The sequence below is a fragment of the Dermacentor albipictus genome, chromosome 6 (assembly GCF_038994185.2).
Source record: "Dermacentor albipictus isolate Rhodes 1998 colony chromosome 6, USDA_Dalb.pri_finalv2, whole genome shotgun sequence".
NCBI classification, from domain to species: domain Eukaryota; kingdom Metazoa; phylum Arthropoda; class Arachnida; order Ixodida; family Ixodidae; genus Dermacentor; species Dermacentor albipictus.
The window spans coordinates 77,711,103-77,738,008 of NC_091826.1; the positions used below are offsets into that span (position 1 = coordinate 77,711,103).

General features: G+C 47.2%; 1 protein-coding gene across 2 annotated transcripts in view; it reads left to right on the plus strand.

Annotated features, from left to right (window-relative positions):
• Positions 1-21,802, plus strand: part of LOC139061218 (solute carrier family 2, facilitated glucose transporter member 10-like) — a 94,260-nt gene extending 72,458 nt beyond the window's left edge. For both annotated transcript variants that reach the window (XM_070540884.1, XM_070540883.1), the window contains exons 4-13: positions 1,289-1,479; positions 4,242-4,345; positions 5,558-5,666; positions 11,137-11,223; positions 12,856-12,936; positions 13,617-13,727; positions 14,792-15,806; positions 16,437-16,559; positions 17,505-17,637; positions 19,947-21,802. In XM_070540884.1, coding sequence (XP_070396985.1) covers positions 1,289-1,479; positions 4,242-4,345; positions 5,558-5,666; positions 11,137-11,223; positions 12,856-12,936; positions 13,617-13,727; positions 14,792-15,806; positions 16,437-16,559; positions 17,505-17,637; positions 19,947-20,022 — 2,030 coding nt within the window. In that variant the 3' untranslated portion in view covers positions 20,023-21,802. The remainder of the gene's footprint in view (positions 1-1,288; positions 1,480-4,241; positions 4,346-5,557; positions 5,667-11,136; positions 11,224-12,855; positions 12,937-13,616; positions 13,728-14,791; positions 15,807-16,436; positions 16,560-17,504; positions 17,638-19,946) is intronic.
• Positions 21,803-26,906: the final 5,104 nt, after the last annotated feature.

The window sequence follows — 26,906 nt, forward strand, 5'->3', positions numbered from 1 at the left end:
TAGACCTCGCGGGGCACTTCGAGAATTCTTTTTGATATTCCGGCAAAGAATTCTGGCATTACGACGACGCCCACAGGTGGGTGTCACGACGACCACACAAGTTAACGCATAATAGGTTTCGCTGTAGCAAAAGGTGATGTCGCCAAAATCGGTGGCGTGACCTCCAATGCCACCACTGGCGCTGTTGCGATGCCCATCCCGGCGTCGCAAGTTCACGTATAACTTCTTATCACGGAGGTGAAGTGTGGTACCTTATTAGCCAAACGAGTTAAGAAAGAAAACATACCACGTCGAACTATGACCACGTTCTGAAAATTACCTGAACCATTACTACGTCTGGCTCTGTTTTGTAATCACTGGCATCCTTAGTAAATTAGCAGCCCTCTAAAGGACTACAGCGATTGTAAGGGACGGCGACCGGATATGGAAATCCCTGACACGACAGTGCTCCCGAAGCACGCACTAAGATCAGAGAAAATTACACATACGTTTCGATTCATCTCTAAGTTGCTTCACAGAAGACTAAGCATGAGTGAATAAATAAATAAAATACCCTTTGCAAGACCCCTTCCGTTGCTCCTACTGCCCTGGATTACACTGATGGGGGACTAGCGACCCAAAGGAACACAGAGGCTACGAAATACGCCGCACTGAAAAGCTCCTACACAATTTTGGCGATCTCGGGTTCTTTAGCGCGCACCAAAGGCACGGTACACGAACGTTCTCGCATTACGACCCTCGTGAAATTGTTGCCACTGCTGCCAGCAATCGAACCTGCGATCTTGTCCTCAGCAGCAGAACGTAATTTCCACTGAGCCACCACGGCAGCTTCCATTACATCTCTGAGAGCCCGGTCGCACCGCCGGCATCTCGGAGGCCATACTGATTTCCCAATACCATTCTCCTGCTTCAAATGGAGCCATGTAATAGGTGGCGTCCAAATCCATGTCTCAACGACGATTATCTCTCGGGAAATCAGAAACAGATGGAAATGGCCACTCCTTTGCTGACTGCATGCACCGGAAAAGTGATTCGGAAGCCAGAAACAAGTCAGAGACGCCATGTTTTAGACACCGCCTATTCTTGCAAGTTGCATGATCTCACCTAATTATATCTCGTATCGGAACAAGACTCGGGAGTGGGAAATTAGGTAAGTTAGTTATTACTAATTCCACTTTAGTTGGTTGTCACTAGGCCTCCCATTTCCTGTAGCTTTCGACTACGTCTTCGTTCGACGTGAACGCCAATGCGGGTGGGTGCCTAATCGCGCGACCCCATTCAATTCAAGGTGTGCTGGTCGACAAGCTGGGGCGCAAGAGGGCGCTCCTGCTGGCCACCGCCCTCTTCTTGGGCGGGTCGGCGCTGCAGAGCCTGAGCACGAGTCTGGCCATGTTCGTGACGGCCCGGTTCATCACCGGCTTCGCCTACTCGCTGTCCACCACGGCACAGTGCACGTACATCGCCGAGATATCGCCAGCCGTAAGTATACCGCTTATACTGGCAGCAATCTTGTCTTGTCTTGTCTTGTCTTGTCTTGTCTTGTGTCCCAGACAGTGGCGCGTACCCACTATGGGGGATTGGCCGAGAAGCAGGCGCTTTTCCGTAAGGTTAGAAGTATAGAGAAACTAGATTTGAATAGTGGAGCGTGGGGCCATAGAACTGTAATTTAGACTCGCAATGAAAATATTGTCAAGAATTTTGATAAAATAATTTAACGTAAGGAAATGAAATAATATAAGCTACGGATAATTGTAGAAAATCAGCAAGGTACTCTTTTTGTCTCTCTAAAAAAATTGTAAACTGCAAGAAAAGCTTCCCTGTGGCTGGATCCCAGTGAAGTCGCCCCAAAAGAAAGAATGCTTGGCGAGGTTAGCGATAGGCCAAGTTTGGTAAATGAGTATTCTAATGCTTTTCTTTGTCTTAGAAAGCGGCGGCATGAGAGAAAATAATGTTCGATAGTTTCAAGTGCACTGCAAAAAGAACATAGAGGGGACATAGCGAGACCAGACCTGTGTACATAAAAATTTAGAGGAGGTATACGCAAGTAAAACTTCTTTCTCGTCATCATCGCGTCGTCGCATTCTGTTCATCGCATTCTTTTTTTCTATTAATTTATTTATCGGGAGTGCTTCAACAGCGAAATTTCCGGATCGAATACGAATATTCGAGAAAAAAGAAAGACCTTCGAACGTCGAATATCTCCCCATTACCAAACAAAGCGAAATATAAAGTGTCTGCAGTTCACTTGGGGAAAAGAAAAAGAGGCATATATACTAATGAGGCTTATGCACATCATTTTATGCGGGCGTGAAGTGCCGTTCAAAATCCGATGTCCGGGTCAATTGACAAGCTTGTAAATAAGAAACGAGCGCTTTCAAAAACAAGGTCTTCTTTGGAAACTTCACACGGGCTTCGCGTGCGAATTCTGAACATCTATCTGCCTCTTGGCCAAAAGAAAAAAAAAAGAGCCTTTAGCGTTCCGACAGCATCGTAGCCACTCACAAAAGATGTTAAAATGTAGGTCCCGACAAGGCGAGAAGCGATAATCAGTCGTGGAGTAGGTAAAAATAACGGTGCGGTCGCACTTAACGTGAATATTCTCGAACACTGACAACATTGCACCATAGACTACACTATGCCCGGGACGAGCCCACGTGGTCTCTCAGTAAAACAAAAAACAAAAAACAAAAAAAGGAAAGGAAAGGAAAGAAGGGCGTGTCAACTAAAGCCGACACGAAAGAAGTCAACGTCGACGAGCATGCGCGAAAAAAAGTGAAAAAAAAAGACGAATAAAAAAGCTCCACACAAATAAATAAATCGAGGGTCCGAAAATAAATACGAGGTCTGACAATGGAACTAAGAAAGTAATGCAACTGCAAAAATATCATGAAATTATGTGACATTGCATCACCTTTAATGATCCCCCCCCCCTCCTCCCCTCCAACTTCAGTACATATGTATACACATACCATGTTCGTCGACCTTGTCTTCTTTCACGTCGACTTTATTTGACAAGCCTTTTTGTTACCTGATGGCTGTTATCGGCTCTCCTGCAGCAGAATCGCGCACAACAGCAGTCCTCATCTGCATCGATCTTTTGATTCGAGACGCCATTTCTATATTTTAAGGAAAGCTAATACTTGACGATTTCGAATAGCGAATTGTCGGATTGAATTCTGTCGTGTTCCAAATTTTGAACATTCTTGCACCTCTACTTATTCAATGCGAAATAGTTGCTTGTGCATCTGGATACCTATCCATTCGCTAATGGGGTCCAGCAGATAAATATCAGTCTATTACGACTTGGTAACATACACGCGAAGACAGACATGGGCGACGAATACTAACTATTTTACGCGTGTAGACCAGTCTGCGCGCACTGCATTTGTCATGCACGGCTGATTAGGAAAGCTTGTCATAAATAAAGCGAGAAAGAAAAGAGCAGCTTCCTATTGCAGTATAGCATTTACATTACACATTACCCATTACACTCCACATTATACGGCAAAATTGCCTATGCATCTAACGACCCCAGCTCCATGTCCTTGCAACTTGTTTTTTTTTTCGATACCGTAAACGTCTCTCGCTTAATCTCGACCGCTGACCATTTAACGCTTCCCACAAACTTCGACCCTGTAAGCTCCTGGAACGTGGACGTTCCCCGCGGTTCTGGCTGGGTGGGTACCTTGGCAATTCATTACAACGTACTGAGTCGTCACCGGGTGATTTTCTCCAGCAGTCACAATGCTTATCCCGTTGCAGATATTGTTGCTGTAGGTTTTTGTCGTCAGACAATTATGTTATTGCCTCAAAAAAAAAAAACATCGAGACAAACTTTTGTGTTGAATAATGTGTCTTATTGGCGCAAGGGCAGTTCTGGCCAACGGGCACCTAGTTTTAACACCGTCTATGTTATCGTACAAATGTTCTTTCTTGAGGTTCTTGCTTGCCAATTTTCTTTTTCCTATCCTTTGCATTCAATTTACCACGTACTAGAGTTTCTGCATAAGCTCCCTTTGGGGACAGTATATAGGAACTATATATGGGTCCCCAAAGCTGCAGCACCCGAATTGCCCCTAGTGATCGAGTTATGGAACCCAGTGGCAAGAACGTCTTTTTCTCCCTCAACTGTGACACGCTTAAGCATCGCTTATTGGTACTTCGGACTATTTGAATGTTATTAGTGACCCAATCTTTCTACGTGCGGTGAATAAAGGTGCCGATGTTTCCAATGACCGCAGGTTCATCGCGGCCTGCTCATGTCCCTGAGCGAGGTGGGCATCACCGCCGGCTTCTTGTTCGCTTACATGATCAACTACGCCTTCATCTCCTACGTGAATGGCTGGTTCGTACACTATCTATCCTCGCAGTGAACGGTGTTACGTTGCGGCGCGGACTGTACGCGGCACTGTACGGTATTGACCGAAATACGGAACGGCGGAAGCAATATCAGCAGCGTTGCCAGCGACAACTCGTGACCACATTTTCGACAGCGACGTCTTGGAAACGTTGGTGCTGTACGACTTCTGACAACAGAAGGAAAGAGAGAGGGAGAGAGAGAAAAGAAAAACTTTCGTGGTCATTATATCGCCAGGGACACGTTTTTACGCAAGCACGTGAACTAAGATGTTCACCTCGTCGCAGTTACAGCTGTACCCGAAACAATACCAAGAACAGTAATGTTTCAATACACGTCCTCCGAAATTCCGAACCGCCTATTGCATCTGTCTCTCTCGTAAGCATTAGCGCTTCTGTATGTGTGCTGTACAGTAATTGTAGTAAGCGCTGATGTGACGGGTTTGGTGGCACCAACCACCTGGGCGCTCATCTATCCATCGGAGCAAAGCTACTATATATATACTTAACGAAAATCTGGTTGGTGCAGTCGTACAGCCAGTCGTACAGCCAGTGTCAAGCAATATATGGGTTTGTTGGGAAAGTGCATGGCATATTATTTTTATGTTATTAGTGGTTCAGTTGTGCTTTGTTCCAGCTACAACACATTTCTTGTCTGGCGCACGCTTGAGGTTTAACAGAATTGTCCTACGCATAATTAATTTTCAGAGCACAAATGAATCTGTGCACTCTCCAGTATTCGTACGGTTCAATCAGACGTTGCGTAAACATTTTTTTTTTCTTTGCTCTAAAGGTTATTTTCGTTCGCGTTGTTCAGAAACCACAGTAAAGTAAAAATGACTGAGAGTCAAAACGAGGCCAACTTGCCGCACGAACAGAATTTCAGTGATAAACGAGCTTCGAGGGAGTTATTATCAAGATTGACAGGCTCGCTCGAAGCCATATATAGGCAGGAGAGACAGCGAAGAGGCAGTTTAGTCGAATAAATTAATCACCCGTGGTTCCTATTGTGGCTAAACAGCTGTAAACTGGCCCACACACACACAACCGGCCACGTGGAAGCAGAAAGAACGAACGTCTTTTTGATTCGAGCACGTGACCATTTGCGCCTGTGGTACGCTACACAACAGCGCACCCCCGTTACGTGCGAGAAAACCCGGTAGCCATGTGCTGTAGCGACGTGCCCGGTATTTTCTCTCAGGCAGCTGATGTTCGCGGTCGCCGCGTTGCCGGCCCTGCTGGAACTGCTGGGGACGCTGTTCCTGCCGCAGAGCCCGCACTTCTTGGTGCTCAAGGGACGCCACGATGAGGTACGTTGTTACGTTTGAAGAAGAAAAGAAAAAATAATGTGACTACTGACAGCGTGCTAGTTTGGGCTGGTGCACTTTTGTTGTTGTCGGGTCTTTCTTGCAGCGCGGCACAAAACGCTGAACGAACAATTCTTGTGTAATGGCACCACAGAAAAGAAAAAGAAAACAAAGCACGAGATGGAAAGGGGGAAATTGTACTCGTTTTGCCTGTCTACCGTGTATATTTTTTTCGTAACTTGCCTTTTCTGCGGTGTCATTACGCCAGAAACAAGCCCATAGCAACTAGTCCAACATTTCGGACTTCAGAACAGAAGGAACCAAAAAAAAGAACAACACAAAACAAACAGAGTGGCCAAATAGACACGTAGGAAACTTAATGTGTCAGAAGTCAAAATTTAGCGCCAGCAACTACGAGAAACTAAAGTTAGCCTGCTCAGTGGTTGCTGCAGATCTTGGTAAAGGAATAAATTAAGACAAATCGTTCTTTCTTGGTTGTTCCTTCCGCACATCTCGTCTCGCGCTGGAGAAATATGCTCTTTACCAAGACAACTGCGTCTTCATTTTTGTGCTCGTGTGTTAGTCTCAACTCGTGCTGCGCCATATAGCCTCCCGTATCTATTGGGATACCTGCCCAATGACGCCACAAAAAGGAATCACTTAGAGGGCGCCACTTTCCAGTATGCGGCGAGGGTAGGGCCAACTTTCTCTGTGCGCATGTCACGTGGAAGCGGAAATGTGGCAGCACGTGGCGTAACTTGCCCATGGTTAAAACACCTGGGCAGGTGGAGCTGCCATAGTGCACTTCTCGCTGCCATGCATTTAGGAGCGACTGTTGCAGGCCTTGCGAAAAATTCAAGAGGCTTTCGTCGTGGATGCGAAGCGCGTCTCATCCAACTCCATGAACGCATTTCTTCGCACATTCATTCATAATACCTCAAAGGTCCCAGAAATGGGACATCGCATGAGAGCCTGTTGGCATTACATGAAGACCTGATGACATCACCTCCTGCCTCCCTCCTCCAGCTTTCTCTCGCACACGCAGAAATATTTTCGCTCTTACTTTCCCAGGTGCCCAGTAAACTTGCCGTTAGCATATGCTAGCATTTCAGCACATAAACTACGCGGCGTGCCAAGAAGCCTAAATCCTGGGGTTTTAGGTGCCAAAAACCACGATCTGATCGTAAAGTGCCGGGATTTTCACGTGCCAGACCCGCGACCTGATTACGAGCCCCGCCGTAATGGGAGTCTCCACGTCAATATTGAGCACTTGGGGTGCCTTAACGAGCGTCGAATGCACGGTACACAAACGGTCCGGCATTTCGTCCCCCGCCGAAATGCTGCCACCGCGGCCGCGGGATTCCAATCCGCGACCTCGTGCTCGACAGCTGAGCGCCATAGTCACTGCAGGGCAACCGCGGCGAGCGTGGTGCACCGCTAGATGAACAAGGGGCACCGTGCTTGCGTTTAACGCCGGTAACTTTTCGTGTTCCTGCGCGAAAATTTCACGAGCAGAACTCTCGGCACGAGATGTATACAGCAAACAGCTGTGACCGCGGTTCTGACTTCACTGGCCTGATTGAAGTTCTTGCATCGTAACAATTCGTAAGAACATATGCTGGCCGACCGTGATGCCGGACTTTTCATTGGCGCAGGCGGCCACCCAATGACCAAACAGCTCCCGTGAGCGGAAACGTATGTGCATTCGGCCCCAGAAGCGAAGATAGAAGCACACATGAAGGACAAGCCCACAGCTGTCCCCTGTGCTACGGATTAGATGTCACCTTTCGTATAGTGGCCCATATAGCACATTTGTTTTCACAAGCGTCATGGACGTATAGCCAAATTTTTTTTGACAGAAGCGCTGTTTGATGCATGAATCGAAAGGGTTTGCGTCAAGTAAGACACCTACTGCCTGCAGACGTGAGAAAAAAAGCGAAAGAAAAGTTTATCGAAAGGCCTAAGGATTAACGGTGTCACAAGTATAAGGCGGCGTTTATTCCCTTCCATGAACTTGGGTTTTGTATATCACTGGACGTTTTGATGGCTCGGTGGTCTCATCTTGTCAGCGCTTCTTGAGGAGATTTGTCCTGTAAATGGTGGGCTGGAAGCACACAACAGGAACGAGGAAGGAGGCAGGACATGTGGCCCACTTTTGAGTAATCATTTCCTCTAAGAAAACAGTGTAATAAGTGAACAGCTGTCCCGTGTCCTTCTTAGTACCGATTAATCTCGCGTTCGCTCATATATATCGAATGTCTACTAACTTACTCAACAACACACGTTGCTAAGACGGCTGCCATACATAGGTGGTGTCCATACCCACGTCCTATTGATGGCTTTCTCTGGGCAACAGAAGCACATCACGAAGGCCATGCTTTTGCTCAATGCATTCACCAGAAGCCATTGCAGAGCCGAATACGCGCCATACGCGCCATGTTTTAGAAATTGCCTATCGCTGCTCAATCGTACACAGGGTGCTGGAAACTGAACCATGTGCCCCCACTGCCGCACTCGGTGCCACGCTGTGACAGGAGCCAGATCAAATGTATTCCGCTGAGCGCATTGTATTTTACTGCATTCTATTGCAATGTAACTTTTCCTACATGCGTACAGTCAAGCGATCACTTATATGAAGAGATTACTTTTGCTGCCTTATGTGCTTTCTCTTTTTTTACAGTTCAAGTACATAGCTTTACGCGAGGCAGCTTGCAAGTTGCGGCAGCTTGCAAGTAACTGCTCCTCTAACATTAAATTCTGGTGTTCTAACGTTCAAAGATCGCGATCTCATTATGACGCACGCCGTAAGGGGGACTCCGGAATAATTTTGACCACCTTGGGTTCTTTCGCCCAGTGCACATTATACACAAGCGCCGTTCGCACTTCGCCCTCATCAGAATGCGGTCGCCGTGGCCGGAGTCGAACCAGCGACCTCGCGCTCAGCAGTGCGAGGCCGCAGCCACACAGCTACCGTGGCGGGTAGCCATACTACTCCACACAATTCGCGTAGCTATATCATGCCTTCCGAAATCGACGCTTCGATGCCAAGCCAAAAGCATAAAACGAGAAAGCGTTCCGAGTCGTAGTTTCCTGCTGAAATTACTGCGGTCGTTCAGCCACCATGCATGGGGAATAGTACGTGGATTTCTCTCATCTTCGCGCTTGTGACGTCAGACGTTTCACGTGGCTTTGTTTCAGTTTCAGTTTATTATTGTTTAAATACAATAAATTGGTAATATTCAATATACAGGCGAGGGTCCCAAAGTCAAAGACTGCGACGGGACCCTCGGTTAATAATGTTTACTTCGCTTTATCTGCCCCTTGTTAGCCCTAATTTCGGCGTCGAATTTTTTTTTTAAAGTTTCATTATGGGGTTTTACGTGCCAAAACCACTTTCTGATTATGAGGCACGCCGTAGAGGAGGACTCCGGAAATTTCGACCACCTGGGGTTCTTTAACGTCCACCTAAATCTAAGTACAAGGGTGTTTTCGCATTTCGCCCCCATCGAAATGCGGCCGCCGTGGCCGGGATTCGATCCCGCGACCTCGTGCTCAGCAGCCCAACACCTTAGCCACTGAGCAACCACGGAAGGTAATTTTTTTAACGCAGAATACAATGACTCGGTGGACATGCATAATCGCTGCGACTAATGGCACTTGCAACGCAATATTCCGTTGGAAACGATCAACGTAGGAGTCAGAAGGACGAAGCAGCTCCATGCATTAACCGTCATTCCCATGGTAGCCAAACCGGTTTGCTTGCAGCTCCCGCAGACACCAGCGCCAGAGTTCCCCCTGGCGATTCTAGTAGGGAACTCTATGTTCCGAGCGACTTGAGGAAGCAGAGCGCGCTGCTTCGAATTTATAAGCGTGGTCAAGAAAGCTGCGAAACGACGCCATGTTTCGTCACAACCTAGAATAGCGTCGCGAGCGCATGCAGTCGACCAAGAGCAGGTTTAGGCGACAAGTGACGGTTTTTCAGCTTAGCAAGCGCGGGCGAAGGTCCGGCATGGGGACAGGTTCCGGCTTATCGTTACCGGCGATGACACGCTATATATGGGAAGCTCAAGCGCTCGTCCGGGAAACGTGCGTGGTTACGACCGCGAAGTGACGAAAGACATAGAGGACGCGGGGAAATGAGGGACGATGGCGCAGTCGCAACTGTAAACGTTATCATCGAGGCACACAATATAACCGGCGTGTGGCGTAACACATATTTACGAGAACAGAAGAAAACAAGCGCGTGGTAGATAAATAGCAGCAGAAGGAAACGTATACATGCGTCCTCTGAGGCCCATCTCCTGCGGAGACGCACGTCGCATATTTACGACCAGGACCTTCGCGACCTTTCTTCATGATATGGCGTGCCTCTGTTATCCGTCATGTCCCTTTGCCCTTGTGACTGAGCAGTACCGCCGTGTGCTCACACGATTGTCTGTAGCATATACGTTAATCAGCGAGGGCAAGAGCATTCGCGTTGCTCATTTCCAAAGAGATTAGCACACCTAAATGGCTACATCTGCTATATGGTTATTTTACATGTGCTGCCACAGCTAAGTATGCAGCACTTGTAGACCACTCAAATCAAGCAAGCAGTCGATCAATATACAATCGCAGCCACCGCGATGCCGGGACAGCTGTGCATTCTGATGCGTGCGCGCGCGCGCGTGCGTATCTGCGCTGTATATTCCAACAACACTGCCGATACACAGTGCGACAACTTGCGTATTAGGGCAGCACTACAGCCCTTTTCCGTTCCTGCGCATCACTTGTTTTATTCACGTAACCCCTGAGACCTTGTTGCCAGCAGCTAGAAAGTACATTGCGAACGGAGTTTCAGAATCTGTGACGCATCGGTCAGTTTATGACGTACAGTTGCGCGCAAAAATTTGGGGACCCAAGGCCCCGCGATCTTATTTTATCGCTCTTTTTTTTCGCAGACTGGGCATTTCGCCTGAAATAAAGACCGCATGCCTACGTGCGTGTGTTTGACCAGTACAATGCAGTAAACAAATTCCAGGCCGCGGAGCTGCGCTTTAGTATATTTCAATTGTTTTTTTTTTTTTGCTGATGCTATGGTCTCGAAACTTTTGCTCGCGACTGTACACATAGTGCTGGATAACGCATTGTCGAAAAATTAACTTCTTTTTCCCTGCTCTACTCTTTTCACGAAGTTTATTTCTTTGAGTCTTGGCGGAATGTCGGGCAAGTGCCCTAAATCAACAGAGGTAGAAGGAAAGAAAACAAAAACAACTTGACGCGAGTTGTTCTGCAGTATCTAATTTTTTAAAGGAGTCAAAACTAACTGACTGACATGTTCACCGGCTTGGAGACTCCTGACAGAAAGAGTTGATTTCTTCCCCCGCAATACGTTGCGCAGCTGGCGATACTCCCAAGTGTTCATATGCAAATTTGCGTCTAGTCGCTGGGTTAAATTTTTTTTTCTCGCTTCGACATTGACTCTTTGATACAGGCCCGAAAGGCGCTCGCCATTATACACGGACAAAACGCGGCTCCACAGGAGTTGGGCCGCATGCAGAAGGCGCTGCTGGAAGAACAGGTTGGTGCTTGCGTCGTTCTCTTACACATGTTCGCACGGTTATCACCGAAGTGCGCAGATTTGTTTCGGTGAAAGAAACCGAGCGTTTGTTTGCGGAAGCCTCTTTTTTTTTTTTTGCAATGACGTAAGCTTGCGAAGTCACCCACAGTGAAAAGAGAAATTGAGAAAAGCGCGACTTTGCTCCATAGATGGAATGAAAAAGTAAGTGGACTTCGGCAGGAACGTTGTGCATAAACTAGATAACTGAAGGTGCCAAGGAGTAATTCTGACGCCGCACAGGCAATAAAAAAAATGGCACTTGATTTCTGATATCTTGGTTAGCTTTCTTTCACTTCTATTGCCAGAGGTGGCACCAGACGCCAGGGTTTGGCTTAGTGTAATCGAATTCCCGGATGATAATTGACATCAGTAGAGCCGGAACTCCTTATTTGCTTTTATCATTCGAAGACGCTATGATTGTTATTCGCATGTAGCTTGCAAAAAACGTTCCCGCAGAACATGGTGTTAGTGCTTCGTTATCAGTCGAGGAAACAGTCACAAAACGAGCCAACCAGCAATGATGCCGAATAACCGATAAAAGAAACCTTAGTGCACGCGAGACTTGCATTGGAACTGAACGAAGTTCCCTGTACGAAATGATGCCCGGAATGAAAATCACGAATATGTCGTTTGTTGGCTGATGTAACGTCGTTCCTAGCGAATACGATACGAGCACGCGACGCGAGTCTGCAAATTCCGAGGGCCAATGAGTTGTGGCAGATTAATGAGCTCGGGAATAACGTTACGGTCAGTGTGATTAAGTTTAGTGAGTATGACACGATTGTGAGGATATAACGTAGGATACATGAGGCGCGCGTATCCAACAGTCACTTAGCCTTTTGCTTTATTTATTACAGCTTTATGCAGCTCCAGTGTGACGTGCGAGGTATAATACGCGTATAAGGCAGGTGACAGCCGAATGAGTTGAACCTGGACAGAATAGGGACGATAGTATAAAAGATTATTGAGCGCTGTGGCAGATGATATGCCGGGGGATATGATTTCCGTGAGCTCGGCCCATAACTGCGACTTATACTAGTTCGCCAGTCGGTCGCACAGAGAGAAATCAGAATATTCAAAAAAAAAAATCTTGACAGATTTATCAAATCTTAGTAAGTAATACTTGTGCTTGCGACAATGCACTTGTACAAGCTAGTTCTCACGCTACTAGGAAGTACTATAACAGGAGTACGCTTCCTGTCTGTTCGTGATTATTCATCAATCATCACCGTCAAGCGGCCGCTTCGGGCACGTTGGCTGCATGGCGGGACTACGATAAGTACGCCGTCATGTTTTACTGCGCCATGCAGCGGTACAAACTCCTAACTGTCCTCCAACATGGATCCAACGAAATGTGACATGAGAAACAGAGGTCACGCATTACTGACCACCAAAAAACGCCATTAAACTGTTGTTTGTTTGAGTGAGGTATGTGCGACGTAAACATTTATGGTTTGTTTGTTTGTTTGTTTGTTTGTTTGTTTGTTTGTTTGTTTGTTTGTTTGTTTGTTTGTTTGTTTGTTTGTTTGTTTGTTTGTTCTCCTACGCTCTGAAGTTCTGACTCACGGTGAAGGGTTATATTCCTCTGTTCAGAATTACAGTTACGGCGACCTCTTCGCACCTGAACTGAGAGGAAGGATGTTGGTCGGTGTTGGCCTGGTCGTCCTGCAGCAGGTGCGTATCATTTCTCCTGGTTCACCTCGCGAACGCTCATTTCCGAAGCGTCAGTTAACTTTTGACAGGTTGTATTACATGAAGTCTTCGCGCTTTCCTTTTTTTTCTTCTTTTTTTTCTAATCTGCTACCTGTGCAGTCGAGTTTTCGTCCAACTCCAATCTTCTATCAACTCCCGTCTCCTATATATCTCCTTCCGTGTCACAGTCGTCCCTCATAACGTCTCCCGTTCACATCCCCCTGCCAGTTCCGAAGACAGAGCAGCCGCCATATGGCCTCCTCTCTCACACCGACTCCACCCGCACGCCCCAAACACGTCCATTCTTAGCGCTCGTATCACTCTAAACCCCGCAGCGCTCTCCCCCTCCCCTCTCCCTTGCCTTCTTTTGGATGGACTAACTCGCCAATGCGATGTTCCGTGTTAATAGCCATTGATCGCGTAAGCAAACCACCGAAACGAAGACATCTGCTGTACTAGCCATTGGTCAGTCGTAGAGTCAGCGGTTCTTCGCGTATACGTTATCACCAGAAATGGCCGGTCGTGAGAAACGATACAGTTTATCCAGAGGGAGAGAAATTCTTACGTTAAGACGGCTCAGAATGCACTCATTTTGTGATGTGTGCACTTGTTATGGGGCTTATAACTTTTCTTTAAAGCTCGTTGATGTACGTTTCTCGCAGTGCTCTGGCCAAACAAACGTCACCTACTACGCCCCAACTCTACTCCAGCACCTGGGATTCTGCTCCAACGTCGCTTCCACCCTGGCTTCCGTGGGACTAGGAGTGGTCAAGGTGGGTGGAATGAAAACTCCACTCGCGATGGTGAACCGCGTCCTCACTGACTGTACCGAACAAAAGTCGAGCCAGTCTCTCATTTAATGTCGGCGCATGCGCAAAACTCGACTGACGACAAGGTGACAAAACTATCAAGACGTTTCAACCTATTAGCCAATTACCGCGCACACAAGATACTTGAGAATGCAAAGAAGAAATCGACTCGAGGACTGCCGTATCAAACGAAGGCTCGCTTCGCGGTGGCTCGAACGCGCAAGATGATGTAATTTAACAATTGCATGCAGTATGACGAACGACGCCAACACAACCCTGGCAGTTCCACACGAGCCCTGGCCTCGCGAAGCGCATCTTTTTCTTCGTTGCTGAAGTAATGTACGTTGCATACTCGACGAAGCCCTAGATAAAGATAGAGAACGAAACAAAAGCAACGAACATAGAGAAAAGAGAAATAAGCGAAAATGGCCGCCAAGGATTCGCCGCACAAGGTGACGCAACCCGAAACGCCAGAAATGCATTTGTAAGAAAAAACGGATAAGAAACCGAAAGCATGCAGTCGCCATAAGTTGACTATTATTAAAATCTTGCACTATATATACACCGTTTAACCTCGATTTAACGAATCGGTGAGACACGTTAAATTTTGAACAGCGTTATATCGAAAATACTTGAAACACTTATATGAATAAAGTATTTATTCAAGAGCGATAAAGAGATGCATTTGTTGCGAACGTATGCGGCAGCTATCACACACTGCGAATACATTATTTACACCTCCAAGCTCAAAGGACTGAAATTAAAATTAGCATACCCATACCTTCTTCATGTAACCACAACCCCCCTTTCCCCATAAAAGAAGTTGCTTAAATTGAGCGAGACATGGAGTTCATTTCGTTGCTCCCAAGTTTTCAGCGTCCTAGGCACTGTGTATATGTGTCGGGGAATCGAGAGGACTTTGTTAAACGAAAAGTTTCATTAATCGTATTTTGTAAATTTAGGTCTAACCGCACAAGGCGAGCTGTCGCAGCGCAATCACACTGCCCCGGTTTCCGTCCACCACGCAGGTCGCCTCAGCCATCTTCGCTCTGCTGGTCCTGGACCGCCTGGGCCGTCGGGTCTGCCTCTTCTCCGGCACTCTTCTCATGGCGATCAGCATCTTCGCTCTGGGGATTCTCTCCAAGTACTCCTTCGAGGGCGTGGGCCACCCCATCCCGCTGCGCTGCCGCGACGGACCTAGCCTCCTCATCAACGCTTCCGTGACTCAGTACCCCCCCGTGACTCCGGCTGAGTACGACTCCGCGGCCACGACTCAGGCCCCGCCGATGGCGTTCCGGAATTCCGACATGCCCTCTCTGAACCGGCGGTACAGAAGGGAGAGGGGTGCACAACGTGGTGGTTTTCCCTCGATACCGGCCGACCTAGGATCCTCGTCAAGCACGCAAGTGGCAGTGTCAGGACCTTCGAGTCTTCCGATGCCTGACCAGTCCTCCAGCGGCGATGGACTCATGGACGTCAGTTACAGTCCGGAGCGTGTGCCAGGCAGTGCTCGTGGAGTAGCAGAACCGTCGCCGTCGTGGAGTTCCGATCGCGCCGGGGGCACCGCGAGGGCGAGTTCCGGCGGTTCGGAACCGCCGCGAAGAGGCGAAGGAATTCAGCGCCAAGCCGTCGGTGACGACAGCGCCAACGAAGCGTTGTCCATTGAATTGCTCGCGAATTCGACGGCGTCGAAGACGGCACCGACGATCGCTTCGTACTCGCTGGGAAACTCCTACCCGTCGGACGACGGTCGAGGAGGAAAGCTTTCCTACATGCGAGAAGGACCCCCACCTTCGGCGGCGGCGGTGCAGCTGCAAGACGTCATGGAAACGGAAGTGTCTACGGCGTCGCACGGAGCCCCTAGCGTCGAGGAACCTCGCCCCGATGCGGAAGAGAAGCGTGGCGACAGCCGCTCCGCTGTCGCCGCGGCGGCGGAAGAGTACCAGTGTGAGGGCGTACCTCAGGGCTCGGCTATCGAGAGGGCGCTCACGCTGGTGGCCCTCATGACCTACGTGTTTGCCTACGGAGTCGGCTTCGGGACAAGTGAGTCTTTCTTGTCAGAGCAACTTCTCGCCTGTAGAAAGGTCTTCTCGATGCGTTTGTTTGGGTAACGAGTGAAACGCCCTCATGAACGCAAGCGTCCATTTTTATCCCTATCTGCACGCGCGCGCGCGCGCACGCACGCACGCACGCACGCACGCACGCACGCACGCACGCACGCACGCACGCAAACACACACACACACACACACACACAAACTGTAAGGGACCGTAACAGCTGTCTTCGGGCACTGGGAGGTCACTGGAATCGATGAGGTGTCGCCTGCTGCTGTGAACCTCTACATTGCTTCCTGCCACGACAAGCAATCGAGAAAGGCAATCTGGATAAAGTACCACACACCACAAAGTGCCGCAGAGCTGTGACACTGTCAGTGTTGTTGTTGTTGTTGTTGTTGTTGTTTTTTTGACACGTTGAACCAGCTGACAGAAGTCCATGTTGACAGAAAAGCCTTGTTGAAAAAAAAAAAAGACAGCAGGAGCGAACACACCACAAACCACTGTGGAGTCTACGTTTTTCCGCGCGTTTTTTTTTTTTATGCCTGCACAAGCCTCGCTGAATTAACCATAGCCCAGCGTCGAAAACTTCTCCAATCCTGCGTCTCGCTCCGCGCAGCGACCTGGCTGATCCTCAGCGAGATCTTCCCAGCGGCTGTGAGAGGCCGAGCCATAGCAGTGGCCACCTCTGCAAACTGGGCGGCCAACGTGTGTGTGTCGGCCTCCTTCCTCTCCGTGCTGGGTAAGAGGAGTTAACGCACGCGTGCACACATTGTCGGGCATTTGTTTATGTGTACAAAATCTATGTAAATCGACTGTGCTAGTCAGCGCCCAGCTCACAAATGCGAGAATCAGAGCGTACGACTTTCTTTCTTTCTTTCTTCATTCATTTATTCGAGGGAGGTTCACTAGAGAGACAGAAAAAAATAAGGAAAGGGCAAGGAGGTTATAACCACGCTGCACGTGGTTTGCTGCCCTGCCGTGGGTAAGGGGAAGTGGACAGAGCAAGAAAAAATAGGAAAGAAAGAAAGAAGGAAGAACAAGCGATGACCGCGCGCGCACATAATAGCGTTCACCGCGCAATCAGAGGCGGTCGCAGAGTTCAGTCGACTTTAAAGAAGTGTGGCAGCGCTCTTGTGGCCTGAAGCGCAGTTAGCGGTCGAAGCTATATATGCACTGTAAAAATAATTTAAACCCGAGTGTGAGTGATGGACGACTTTACATCCTTATTCACTTTTAATGTATTGAATTATTTCCCAGCGTGGTCCCATCGAACTTCTTTCTTTTTTTTTTCGGGAGCGCTCTGTCGTCCAGTCGGCTTGCAAGGGCACACAATGTCTGCCTTTCATTGTCAAAAGAGGCACAGTATAATAGTAATTACAGTAAATATGCCTTCGGGTACTCGGATAAAGGCTACAGTTGCTTGACTACGCCTCGCCACCCTTACATCTGCATGCAGCAACGAGAGTGTACTGGCGTCCCAAAGCTACGAAGTGGGTTATAGCTTATAGGGGACACCGTAACAGAGGGCGCCGAATGGAAGTTCACCCCCTTAGGTTCTTTAACGTGCACCTTATGCATGGTACACGAGCCTTCTTGTTTTCTTGCATCCCATTGGCAAGAGCTGAGCCACCGGCCAGCTACGAAACGAGAACGTCAAACCGCTCTCTCTTTCGTTTTGTCACAGGCTCCCTGGGCATCGGCGACACGCTGCTAATGTACGGCGGCGTGTGCGTGCTGTCGCTGTTGTTCATATACCTGTGCGTTCCGGAGACCAAGCACAAGACGCTCGAGGAGATCACCTCCGAACTTGATAAAGGGTACGTATAGCATACGTCACGTGGCGGTCAGCCGCACGAGTACAGAGGCATCGCACGCTCGAGCTTTCCGTAGTGACAGCAGCGCCAGACTACACATAGCCTAGCGAGCTCAGGAAGCATATGCTAAGCAAGAGTTCCAACGCTCTGCAAAATTACTACGACTGGGCATTCCCGTGTACGGTGGTGAACGCCCACGAAATATGCATTCCAACGCTGCTGCGGTTCGAGCAAGAAGACATCGAGCTCAAGCACGCCATGAAACGGGTGCGCATCCGGCTGTCTGTGGTTGTTCAGAGCGTCATCGCATTTTCGTCATAGACCGAGCGACTGGCGTCGAAGACAGTTGCAGGAAGCTGAAAAGGCTGCAGCGCGGTGGGCTGGCCCGTCCTCTGTGTCTATGTGACCATCTGGGCGTTTACACAAAATCGACAGAACCGGGTCGAGTCGGCCTGTCGAGTTGGGCTGGGTCAGTCCTTCTGCATGGGGTAGGTTGACCTAGTCCAACCCGTATGCAGCGTGCATGTAAACGCGGACGGGTCGGGGCCATGCCGAGACTTGCGCGGAACGACTGAGAGGTCGCGATTTATGACAAGGCAAAGACAAGGGCTATGCAGCGCCACGTGATCGCAACAGTAAGACTCATGAAGTTTAGCTGTCGCAGACGATGGGGCGGGAACCAGAGACCAAGTTCTAACGCGCCGCTGTCTCGGTTAGACGCTGCGTGCCACAGTTGTCTATAGACTCATCAAAGACGAGTTCACGCAAACACGGTCCCGTTAAGCTCACGTCAGCCCGATTTCCGACTCGACCCGCTCACGTCGCGGCCATGTAAACGTGGCCCATAGCGTGTCGATTTTCTCGGCCAGTCTCGGCTTAGCCTCGGCCACACGCGATTTTCGCTATGCTGCACCTGCCTTGTTGGTTTGTTTGTCGCCAATGGGCTTGCACAGCATAAGTTATGGCACAAAGCTTTATGCCCGAGAGAGACTTGGCAGTGTCGGCATCGAATGCCAGTACATTCATGAAGACTACAGCGCACAAGTGGAATGAGGCTTGTAACGGACACGTGGCACAGACACGTGTCCGTTACATCTTTCTCACTCGTCCGCTTGCGCGCTAGAGTCTGTGTCGTGGATGACACGGTAGTCCAATTCGTTACGTCGCCAGTGGAGTGGTTCATTCAGCACTGAAATGTTAAGTAGGCTTGGTTTGGTGTTGCCGTCCTTGCTCGAAACAAGGTTTCGGTTTATTGTGTTAACATTATCTGCCGTCAGACGCTCACTGTATGGCAATGATTAGCCTTATGTATCCCCTAATATATACCTGCGTGCTGCTTTCAGAACACTAAGTCTAGAAAGAATGACTTACTTTAGCAAAATTATCCCCCATGTTGACTGTCCCCCAAGCCCGAATACCATCTACATCTAGTGATGCGCATGCTCAATAGTGTCGGCATTTGGACCATGGTCTTCTCCAGACATTGCAAGGAGGGCCGCTGTGTGATTTGCGGAATTCGTTGTTGTCTTCGTTCCGCGCAACCGAGCCTCGAGGTAGTGACAGTGCCCCGTGTGTATAAATTTTGCTTTCTTTTTATATCTAGTGCTCGTGTGCGACATTAGGCCATCCAGCATGTTTTTTGTCATTCTCGTTTCACGTTAATTCGCATTTCTTTAGAGCAGTTCTTCATAGCTTTACGCTCATCGAGTGGTGAAACGGGGTAGCTGAAAGCGCATGCTTTCAACCTTGCCACTAGATCATCTCCTAGTCAAATCTATCAAAATGTATTTTTTTAATGTTCTCCAAATTACGCGATAGCATGAATTAGTCACGGATGTGAAATACTCAATTATTCCGAAACATATTGCGGCTGGCATGCAACGCAGATGGTTCACAGGAAACAATGAAAGAAGCGGTTGCATATTTTACCAACGAAACCGTGCGAAATCGCGACCTTCAGATGGGACTCGAAGTGACGTCTCGAACGCCGCATTTTTGGCCTCATTCAGAGCGACCATAGTCGCTGCCGGAAATAATTTGGCAGAGATAACAGGCAGCCTCTTACAATGTCCCACCTGTAGAACATTGCGGCGGTCGCGGTGATCTCTGTACGTATTCGCCTTGTTCTCTACTCAAAATTGGCCGTGCAAGCCCCGTAATCCCGCGTTTTCACTCTCAACTATAGAGTCCTTGGACAAAGCTCTCATTCAGACAATACAGGGGGAGTGATCGCTGTGCATCTCAGATGGCGCCGTTATACAACAGCATTGCATGCACTCATCGTTACGTTTCCTTTCTCGCACTCGACGCAGGTTGATCCAGTGGCGGACGATGCTCCCGAGACGGTGGGGAAGTTCCTCGGACTACACGTTGCGTGGGCCGGCCTGAAGCGAGCCAAAAGAAAGAATGCCGTTACAGGAACTTACTTCTACAACGAAGGAACCATCCCGGTTACTTGGCATCGACGGGTAGCGAGTGTGTGTCGGGCGAATGCCGCCGTGCACCTGAACAAAGACTTGTGCGCAGTCCAGCGAGTACGGCTCCGTAGTATGTCTGGGCTTCGCAAGACGTCGCGGTGCAAAGTGTGGAAACGCCCGATAAAGGACAGTGCGCTCGTTCGTGCCGAGTGACGATCACGTGACCACGGAGCTACGCTGGAGTGCTGTGTGCGATCAGCGTTCTGGAGATCTTGACATCCGGTTCAGGGCGTCGAGAAGGTTGTCGTTATACAGGACTCTCGCCTAGACCGTCGATTGTTGCTCTTTCAGTGACCGCTAGTCGGCGAATACGGACCGCAGCGTGGCACACTGACAGCCTAACGTGTAGCCCTCGAAGGGCGTTGGAGTTGCCCGTACTGACGTCACACATGCCTATTTTCAAACTGTTGAAACTGACTCTTAGAATGTTGTGCTTGAATCAAGTGGCAGTTTATGCAAATGATCGTGGAGTGCGAACTTTATGTGAGAACGATGCGCGCCAAAATATGTCAACTGTTGTAGTCGACTTTAAGCGGGATCGCCAAGATCGGCCAAGTGATCCAGCCGTGTTGTGTGATGTTTTTCTTTTTTCGCTGGACTATTCGGTCACCCAAGGTTAACAGAAGCACGCTTTCTTCAAGCACAACGCAAGCACTCACCTGGTCGGGTGCCTGTCCCCGTGATTTTCATCTGGTGTCCAGTCTTCTGTTTCACTTTAGCAGAAACCGTGTGCTAGCAGACGGCAAGGAAAAAGACAGCGAACAAAGCAACACTCTTGCCAGTCGAGGCAGGACGCGCAGTTGCGAAATACGAGCAGAAAACGCTGCTCTTGTCACGTGGTACCCAGAAGGAGTAAAACCGCCGAATGCACGGTCCCTTTGAACTCTTTTGTTCGTTACTAGAATTCGCCTTAGCGCCAGGTGAGGGCTCGGAGCGCCACGAAAAACGTCGGCTCGATAGTGCACTGATAGCGCCGTACCGCTGAGTTGTATCAACTTCCGGAAGCTAGTGCGTGTTCATAAGACAAACTTGTTCTCGCTGAGCTGATAAACGTTTCCTGATCTATCGATAAAGAAACAACTAAAAAGAAAGGGCTTGCCTAACTGAAAAGCTAATCAGAAGGCTCGAAAGCAGAAGAATTCGAAAGTATGGCCTGCGGCATAAAACATTTCATGTATGCAAGTTAGATATAGATGTGTGGTTGGTTATGTTCGATGAAATCTAGCAAGAATCGCTCATTCAGGGCTAGTAACTACATACAACGCCTGTACATGAAGTGCAATCAAGTGTACCTGTGAATAGTCTATGACACTCCTATGTATGTATTATATGCACCTCTATGTACGCTGGCAGCCTTAGGATTTTTTTTTCGCAGACTTAAACACTGGATACAGTACTGTAATTGGCGAATGCATTTAAAGACACTGGCGAATGTATATGGTATGTGGTTTATGCCGCTGGTGAGCATGCATCCATTTGTACAATGGGGTTAGTTTATTTGTGAGCGTAATAAACACCTATCATCAAGCATCTGCCTCCGGTATGCAGAGCTGTACAGCGCTGTTTTTATGCGAGGTGTCATGTAGAATGTTACATTTGTCGATCGACGTAGAATTCTGCATCGCCATATTGTAAGGGGCGATTTGGAAAAAATGGAGCGAGAACTCCCGAATAAAAACTTCTGAAAAGTGGTCAATATCTCTTGTGGTCAATGCGAAGCTACACGAGGAAGGGCCGAAAGACACCCCGAAGCTTTTGGTAAAGTCATTACAAATAGGTGGCAGCATATTAAATAGACAAGGCATCTACATCCATTTGTCCAAAATATTTCTTTTTTTTGTTCCACCGCGAGTAGCTTGGACGTCAGGCCCCGTATTCGCAAAGAAAGTTCGTACACTAGAACTGTTCATAGGAGCAGATGCTAGTTGACTGTGACGTTTGACATATTATTTATGAAGGACATCGGCCAATGGCTAAAGAGCACTTACAAAAGAAAAGCTTCGTGAATTGCGTCCCAGAGTATCCTCCAGAAACTAAAGTCCAGTACTCAAATAAGTCTATGCAATCTTCCGATCATGGAATCAACGTGTACCCTATTTCAATATACTGTCTGGTCGCCTGGCACCATTCCCTCCATTCTAAACATGATGGCTACAGTGAAGGCGCAAATATTCTTAGTTTTACAGATTTAGTGGCGCCCTTAACCATACCTAATAGTAGTATAGACCCTAAGTAACTGTAATTCCTCTTAACTACTGCTAGCGTGAAACTCCAAAGCTTGTGTCAGTTGGAGTAAAATTTACAGGTGTCAACATCATGTAACTGTGGCATCATGGGTATCAGGAGAAGCAGAGGCACCAGGAAAAGTAGCGGTGACTAGTGTACTCATACCCTGCTTGTTACCCTACACTGGATCAAGGAATAAAGGAATGGAAATAGGGAAGTAACAAATAATAATGCTAGCTGCCCACGCACTATGGTACACTCCATCTTTTTTTATTATCATCACCATGGTCATCATCGTCACCAGCCTATTTTATGTCCACTGCAGGACGAAGAGCTCTTCCTGCGATCTCAGGTAACCTCTGTCCTGCGCCAAGCGATTCCAACTTGCGCCAGCGAATTTCTTAATTTTATGACACCACCTAGTTTTCTGCCGTCCTCGACTGCACCTCCCTTCTCTTGGCACCCATTCTGTAACTCTAATGGTCCATTGGTTATCTTACGCATCACACGACCTGCCAAGCTCCACTTTTTTCTTTTAATATCAATTAGAATATCGGCTATTCCCGTTTGCTCTCTGATCCACACCACTCTCTCCCTGACTCTTAACGTCACGCCAAGCATTCTTCGTTCCATCACTCTTTGCGCGATCCTCAACTTGTTCTAGAGCTTCTTTGTCAACCTCCAAGTTTCTGCCCCATGTATTAGCACTATTAGAATGCATTGATAGTACACCTTTTTTTTTTTCAGTGACAGTGGTAAGCTCCCAGTCAGGATCTGGCAATGTCTGCCGTGTGCACTTCAACCCATTTTTATATTTCTGTAAATATTCTTCTCATTACCAGGGATCCCTGTGGGTAATTGACCTAGGTAAACGTACGCCTTCACAGACTCTAAAAGCTGACTGGAGATCCTGAATTCTTGCTCCCTTGCCCGGCTATTCATCATTATGTTTGTCTTCTGCATAATAATCTTCAACCCCACTTTTACGCTCTCTCTGTAAATGTCCTCAATCATTTCTTGTAACTCGTCCCCGGTGTTGCTGAACAGGAGGATGATATCTACAAACCGAAGGTTGCTGAGATATCTGTCGTTGATTCCCACTCCTAAATCTTCCCAGTTTAATAGCTTGAATACTTCTTCCAAGCACGCAGTCAATAGCTTTGTCGAGATTGTGTCTCCTTGCCTGACCCCTTTCTTGATAGGTATATTTCTACTTTTCTTGTGGTAAATCAAGGTAGCTGTCGAATCTGTAGATATTTTCCAAGCTCTTCATGTACGCATACTGTACCCCTTTATTACGTAATGCCTCTGTGACTGCTGGTATTTCTATTGAATCAAATGACTTTTCATAATCTATGAAAGCTATATAGAGAGGTTAATTGTACTCTACAGATTTCTCGATTGCCTGATTGATGACATGCATGTGATCCATTGTAGAGTATCCCTAAGCTTCACGAAACCAGCCTGTTCTATCGGTTGACTGAAGTGTTGCCCTTATTCTATTAGAAGTTAACTTGGTGAATATTTTTTACAGTACGGGAAGTAAGCTAACGGGCCTATAAATTTTCAATTCTTTAACGTCTCCCTTTTTGTGACTTAGTATAATGTTGGCATTGTTCCAGTCTGGAATCCTTGAAGTCGTGAGACATTTTGTATAAAGGGCCGCAAGCTCTTCAAGCCTGATATCTCCTCCATCTTTGATTAAATCGACTGTTATTCCAATTTCTCCTGCCGCTTTTCCTCGGTTCATGTCTTGCAAGGCCCTTCTAACTTCATCACTAGCAGTGGCGTAGCCAGAAATATTGTTCGGGGGGGGCTACGCCACTGGCCCAATATATATATCTGTACGTTGCAGCTCAGCCTCCTCCTTAAGAGGGAGCTTTAGCTCGGGTGCTCCTATTCAGGTACATGTAGAAGGGGAATTCGTTTTTCCCTCCAACCACTACACCAAATTTGAGGAGGTTTGTTGCATATAAAAGAAAAAGTTTAATTCTAGTGACTACTGGCTTCGAATTTTTCATTTAGGTGGTCAATTATTTATTAAAAATTGGCCAAAATTGAAAATTTTCAGAAAACGAGCCTATCAAGTTTAAAACTCCGTGACTCAACGATGAAAAATGATATCACAATTCTGTGAATTGCATCTAATAGTACATCTACAGCGGACAAAATAGATATCTTACACATGAATCTCAAAAAAAATTAGTATTGTGGAAATACGGCTTTTGCAGAACCCTTGTACACACGTAACCAATTCACGTGCGATACAAATTGACACAGCAAACTTGTCCGCTTTGACTGTTATAATAAATGCCGTTTACAGAACCACAATATCTGTTCTTCATGCATAGCTATTAGTTTGTAAACGTCGTGCTTCTATTTTTTCAAACTTTCGAATGTTCCAAAATATTTTAAACAAAATTCAGGCCCTAAATCGAAGTTCTGTTTCCAACAGACACTAGGATTTAACTTTCTCTCTCAAATGCAACCAATTTCAACAAAAGCGATTTGCAGGATTATCTTAGAAAAGCGTTTCTGCGTTTTAGAAGTATTTGAATAGGCAGCGTCGGATTGGGCCCGCGCTAAAGCTTCCTTTTAAACAATTTATCGAGGGATCAAATACATGAATAATAACTGCATTGTCATTGCCAAAGATGCTGCAAACGAATTCTTGAAAGCTACGCACTGTAAATATAAGTAAAATATGTATTTTTTCATAAAATATTATACTCGTATGTGCCAAAAATTGTGCCCAACATAACTGACGTCAATGCTTCCATGTTTTTTGTCTATTTATTAAGTAAAGAAAATATCACACGAACTTTAGAACTATATCAGTTCGAAACCATGAAAGCAGTGCATGCCGCTGATATGAAAAATTAAAAGGCAATGAACTGAACAAGTTGAGGACAAATATGTTAATGAAACTTTGTCATTCAAGAACCATGCTTACATTCTTGTATATATGCAATGGCCAGTGAAAAATCTCAATGACGCGGTCGTTTGTTCCAATGCATTACGCAGGTGTAGCTGTCCCTTGTCGTGTATCGTGAGTAATTGCACCGAAGTGATAGTGGCGACAGAGAGTACGTATAGAAAGCAGGAGTTCTGCAAGATATATAGATATATGAGGACAATTCAAATGAATGAGCTAACAGTGGGGTGCTTTACTTAAAAGTAGTCTTCATGAGAATTTAGACATTTGTCCTATCGACTAACGAGTTGCGTGATTCCCGTCTTATAAAACTCCTTGGGTTGCTGCTTCAAAAAGTCTGTATCAGGTTCCCTTGAGCCGTTTTTTCGGTTGCGCCAAAATGTAGAAGTCGCAAGGTGAGAGGTCTAAGCTGTATGGCGGATGTTGCAGCGTTTCCCACTTGAACTTTGCCAGTTTTGTATAAACCACATAAGCGACCTGGGGACACGCATTGTCGTGGAACAAGATGACCCCATTCGTCAATTTTCCACGTTGTTCGTTCTTGATTGCGACACGCTACCATTCTTGTGTTTCACAATATCGGAAACACTTGATAGCCTCTCAAGATTTAGCCAATTCTATCAGTAATGGACCCTGTCGATCGAAAAAAAAAAAGTCAACAACACCTTTCCAGCGGAAATGATGGCCTTTACGTTCTTTGGGCGTGGTAAATTCGAATGTTTCCACTGTAAGCTTTGCCGCCATGTTTCAGGCTCGTAGTAGTGGCACCAAGGTTCGTCCCCGATCACAGTTGCAAACAAGAAGTCGTCATGCTCATTGTGATACCCGATCAGATGAGCCAAGGCAGCGCGAAACTTCTCCGTCTTCTCGCGATGGATAACAATGTTGGGGATCCATTTCGCACCAAAGAGCCGATAACCGAGAAGCTCATGAATTATGGCATGAACCGAACCGTGACTGATGTTCAGACGGTCTGCCAGTTCATCGATGCTTATCCTCCGTTCTTGTTTCAGCAGCTCATGAACCTTTGAAATTGTGTGGGGGGGTGATTGCACGATGGTTTTGGCCCGGTCTTGCAATGTATTTGCAACGTCCTTTGAACCGTTTGCTCCAACGCTTCACAGTGGTCAATGAAATGCAGTGTTCAACGTACACGGCAGTCATATGGTGATTAATTTCTGTTTTGGAAACACCTTCAGCTGTCAAAAACTTCGCGACAACGAGCTGTTCAACTTTTGAAGTGTCCATTATGTGACGCAACCATATTCAACCCAGTGTATGAGAGCATTAAAGAACATTTATCTTCACACCTGCGTGTCCCTTTTGTAAATGAGACATGGCGTTCTCCTGCGCGCATGCCTCGCAGATAATGAACCGAACCATTATTGCGCGGTTAGGGTAGGCTCACTTTCATTTGACTCGCCCTCGTACATTAGAAATGCAAAGATACAATGGGATATGCAAATGCGAAAATACGGCTTGATAAAGGACAAAAAAGTGTCACTGGAAACAAAGTTCACTGCATGTATACAGAAAACCTCGCCACAAGATATTTAAGAATACGTATAAGTCTCCAATGAGTCTATGTATGTAAGAAGAAGTACCTGTATATAATGCGTCAAACAAGGCAAATA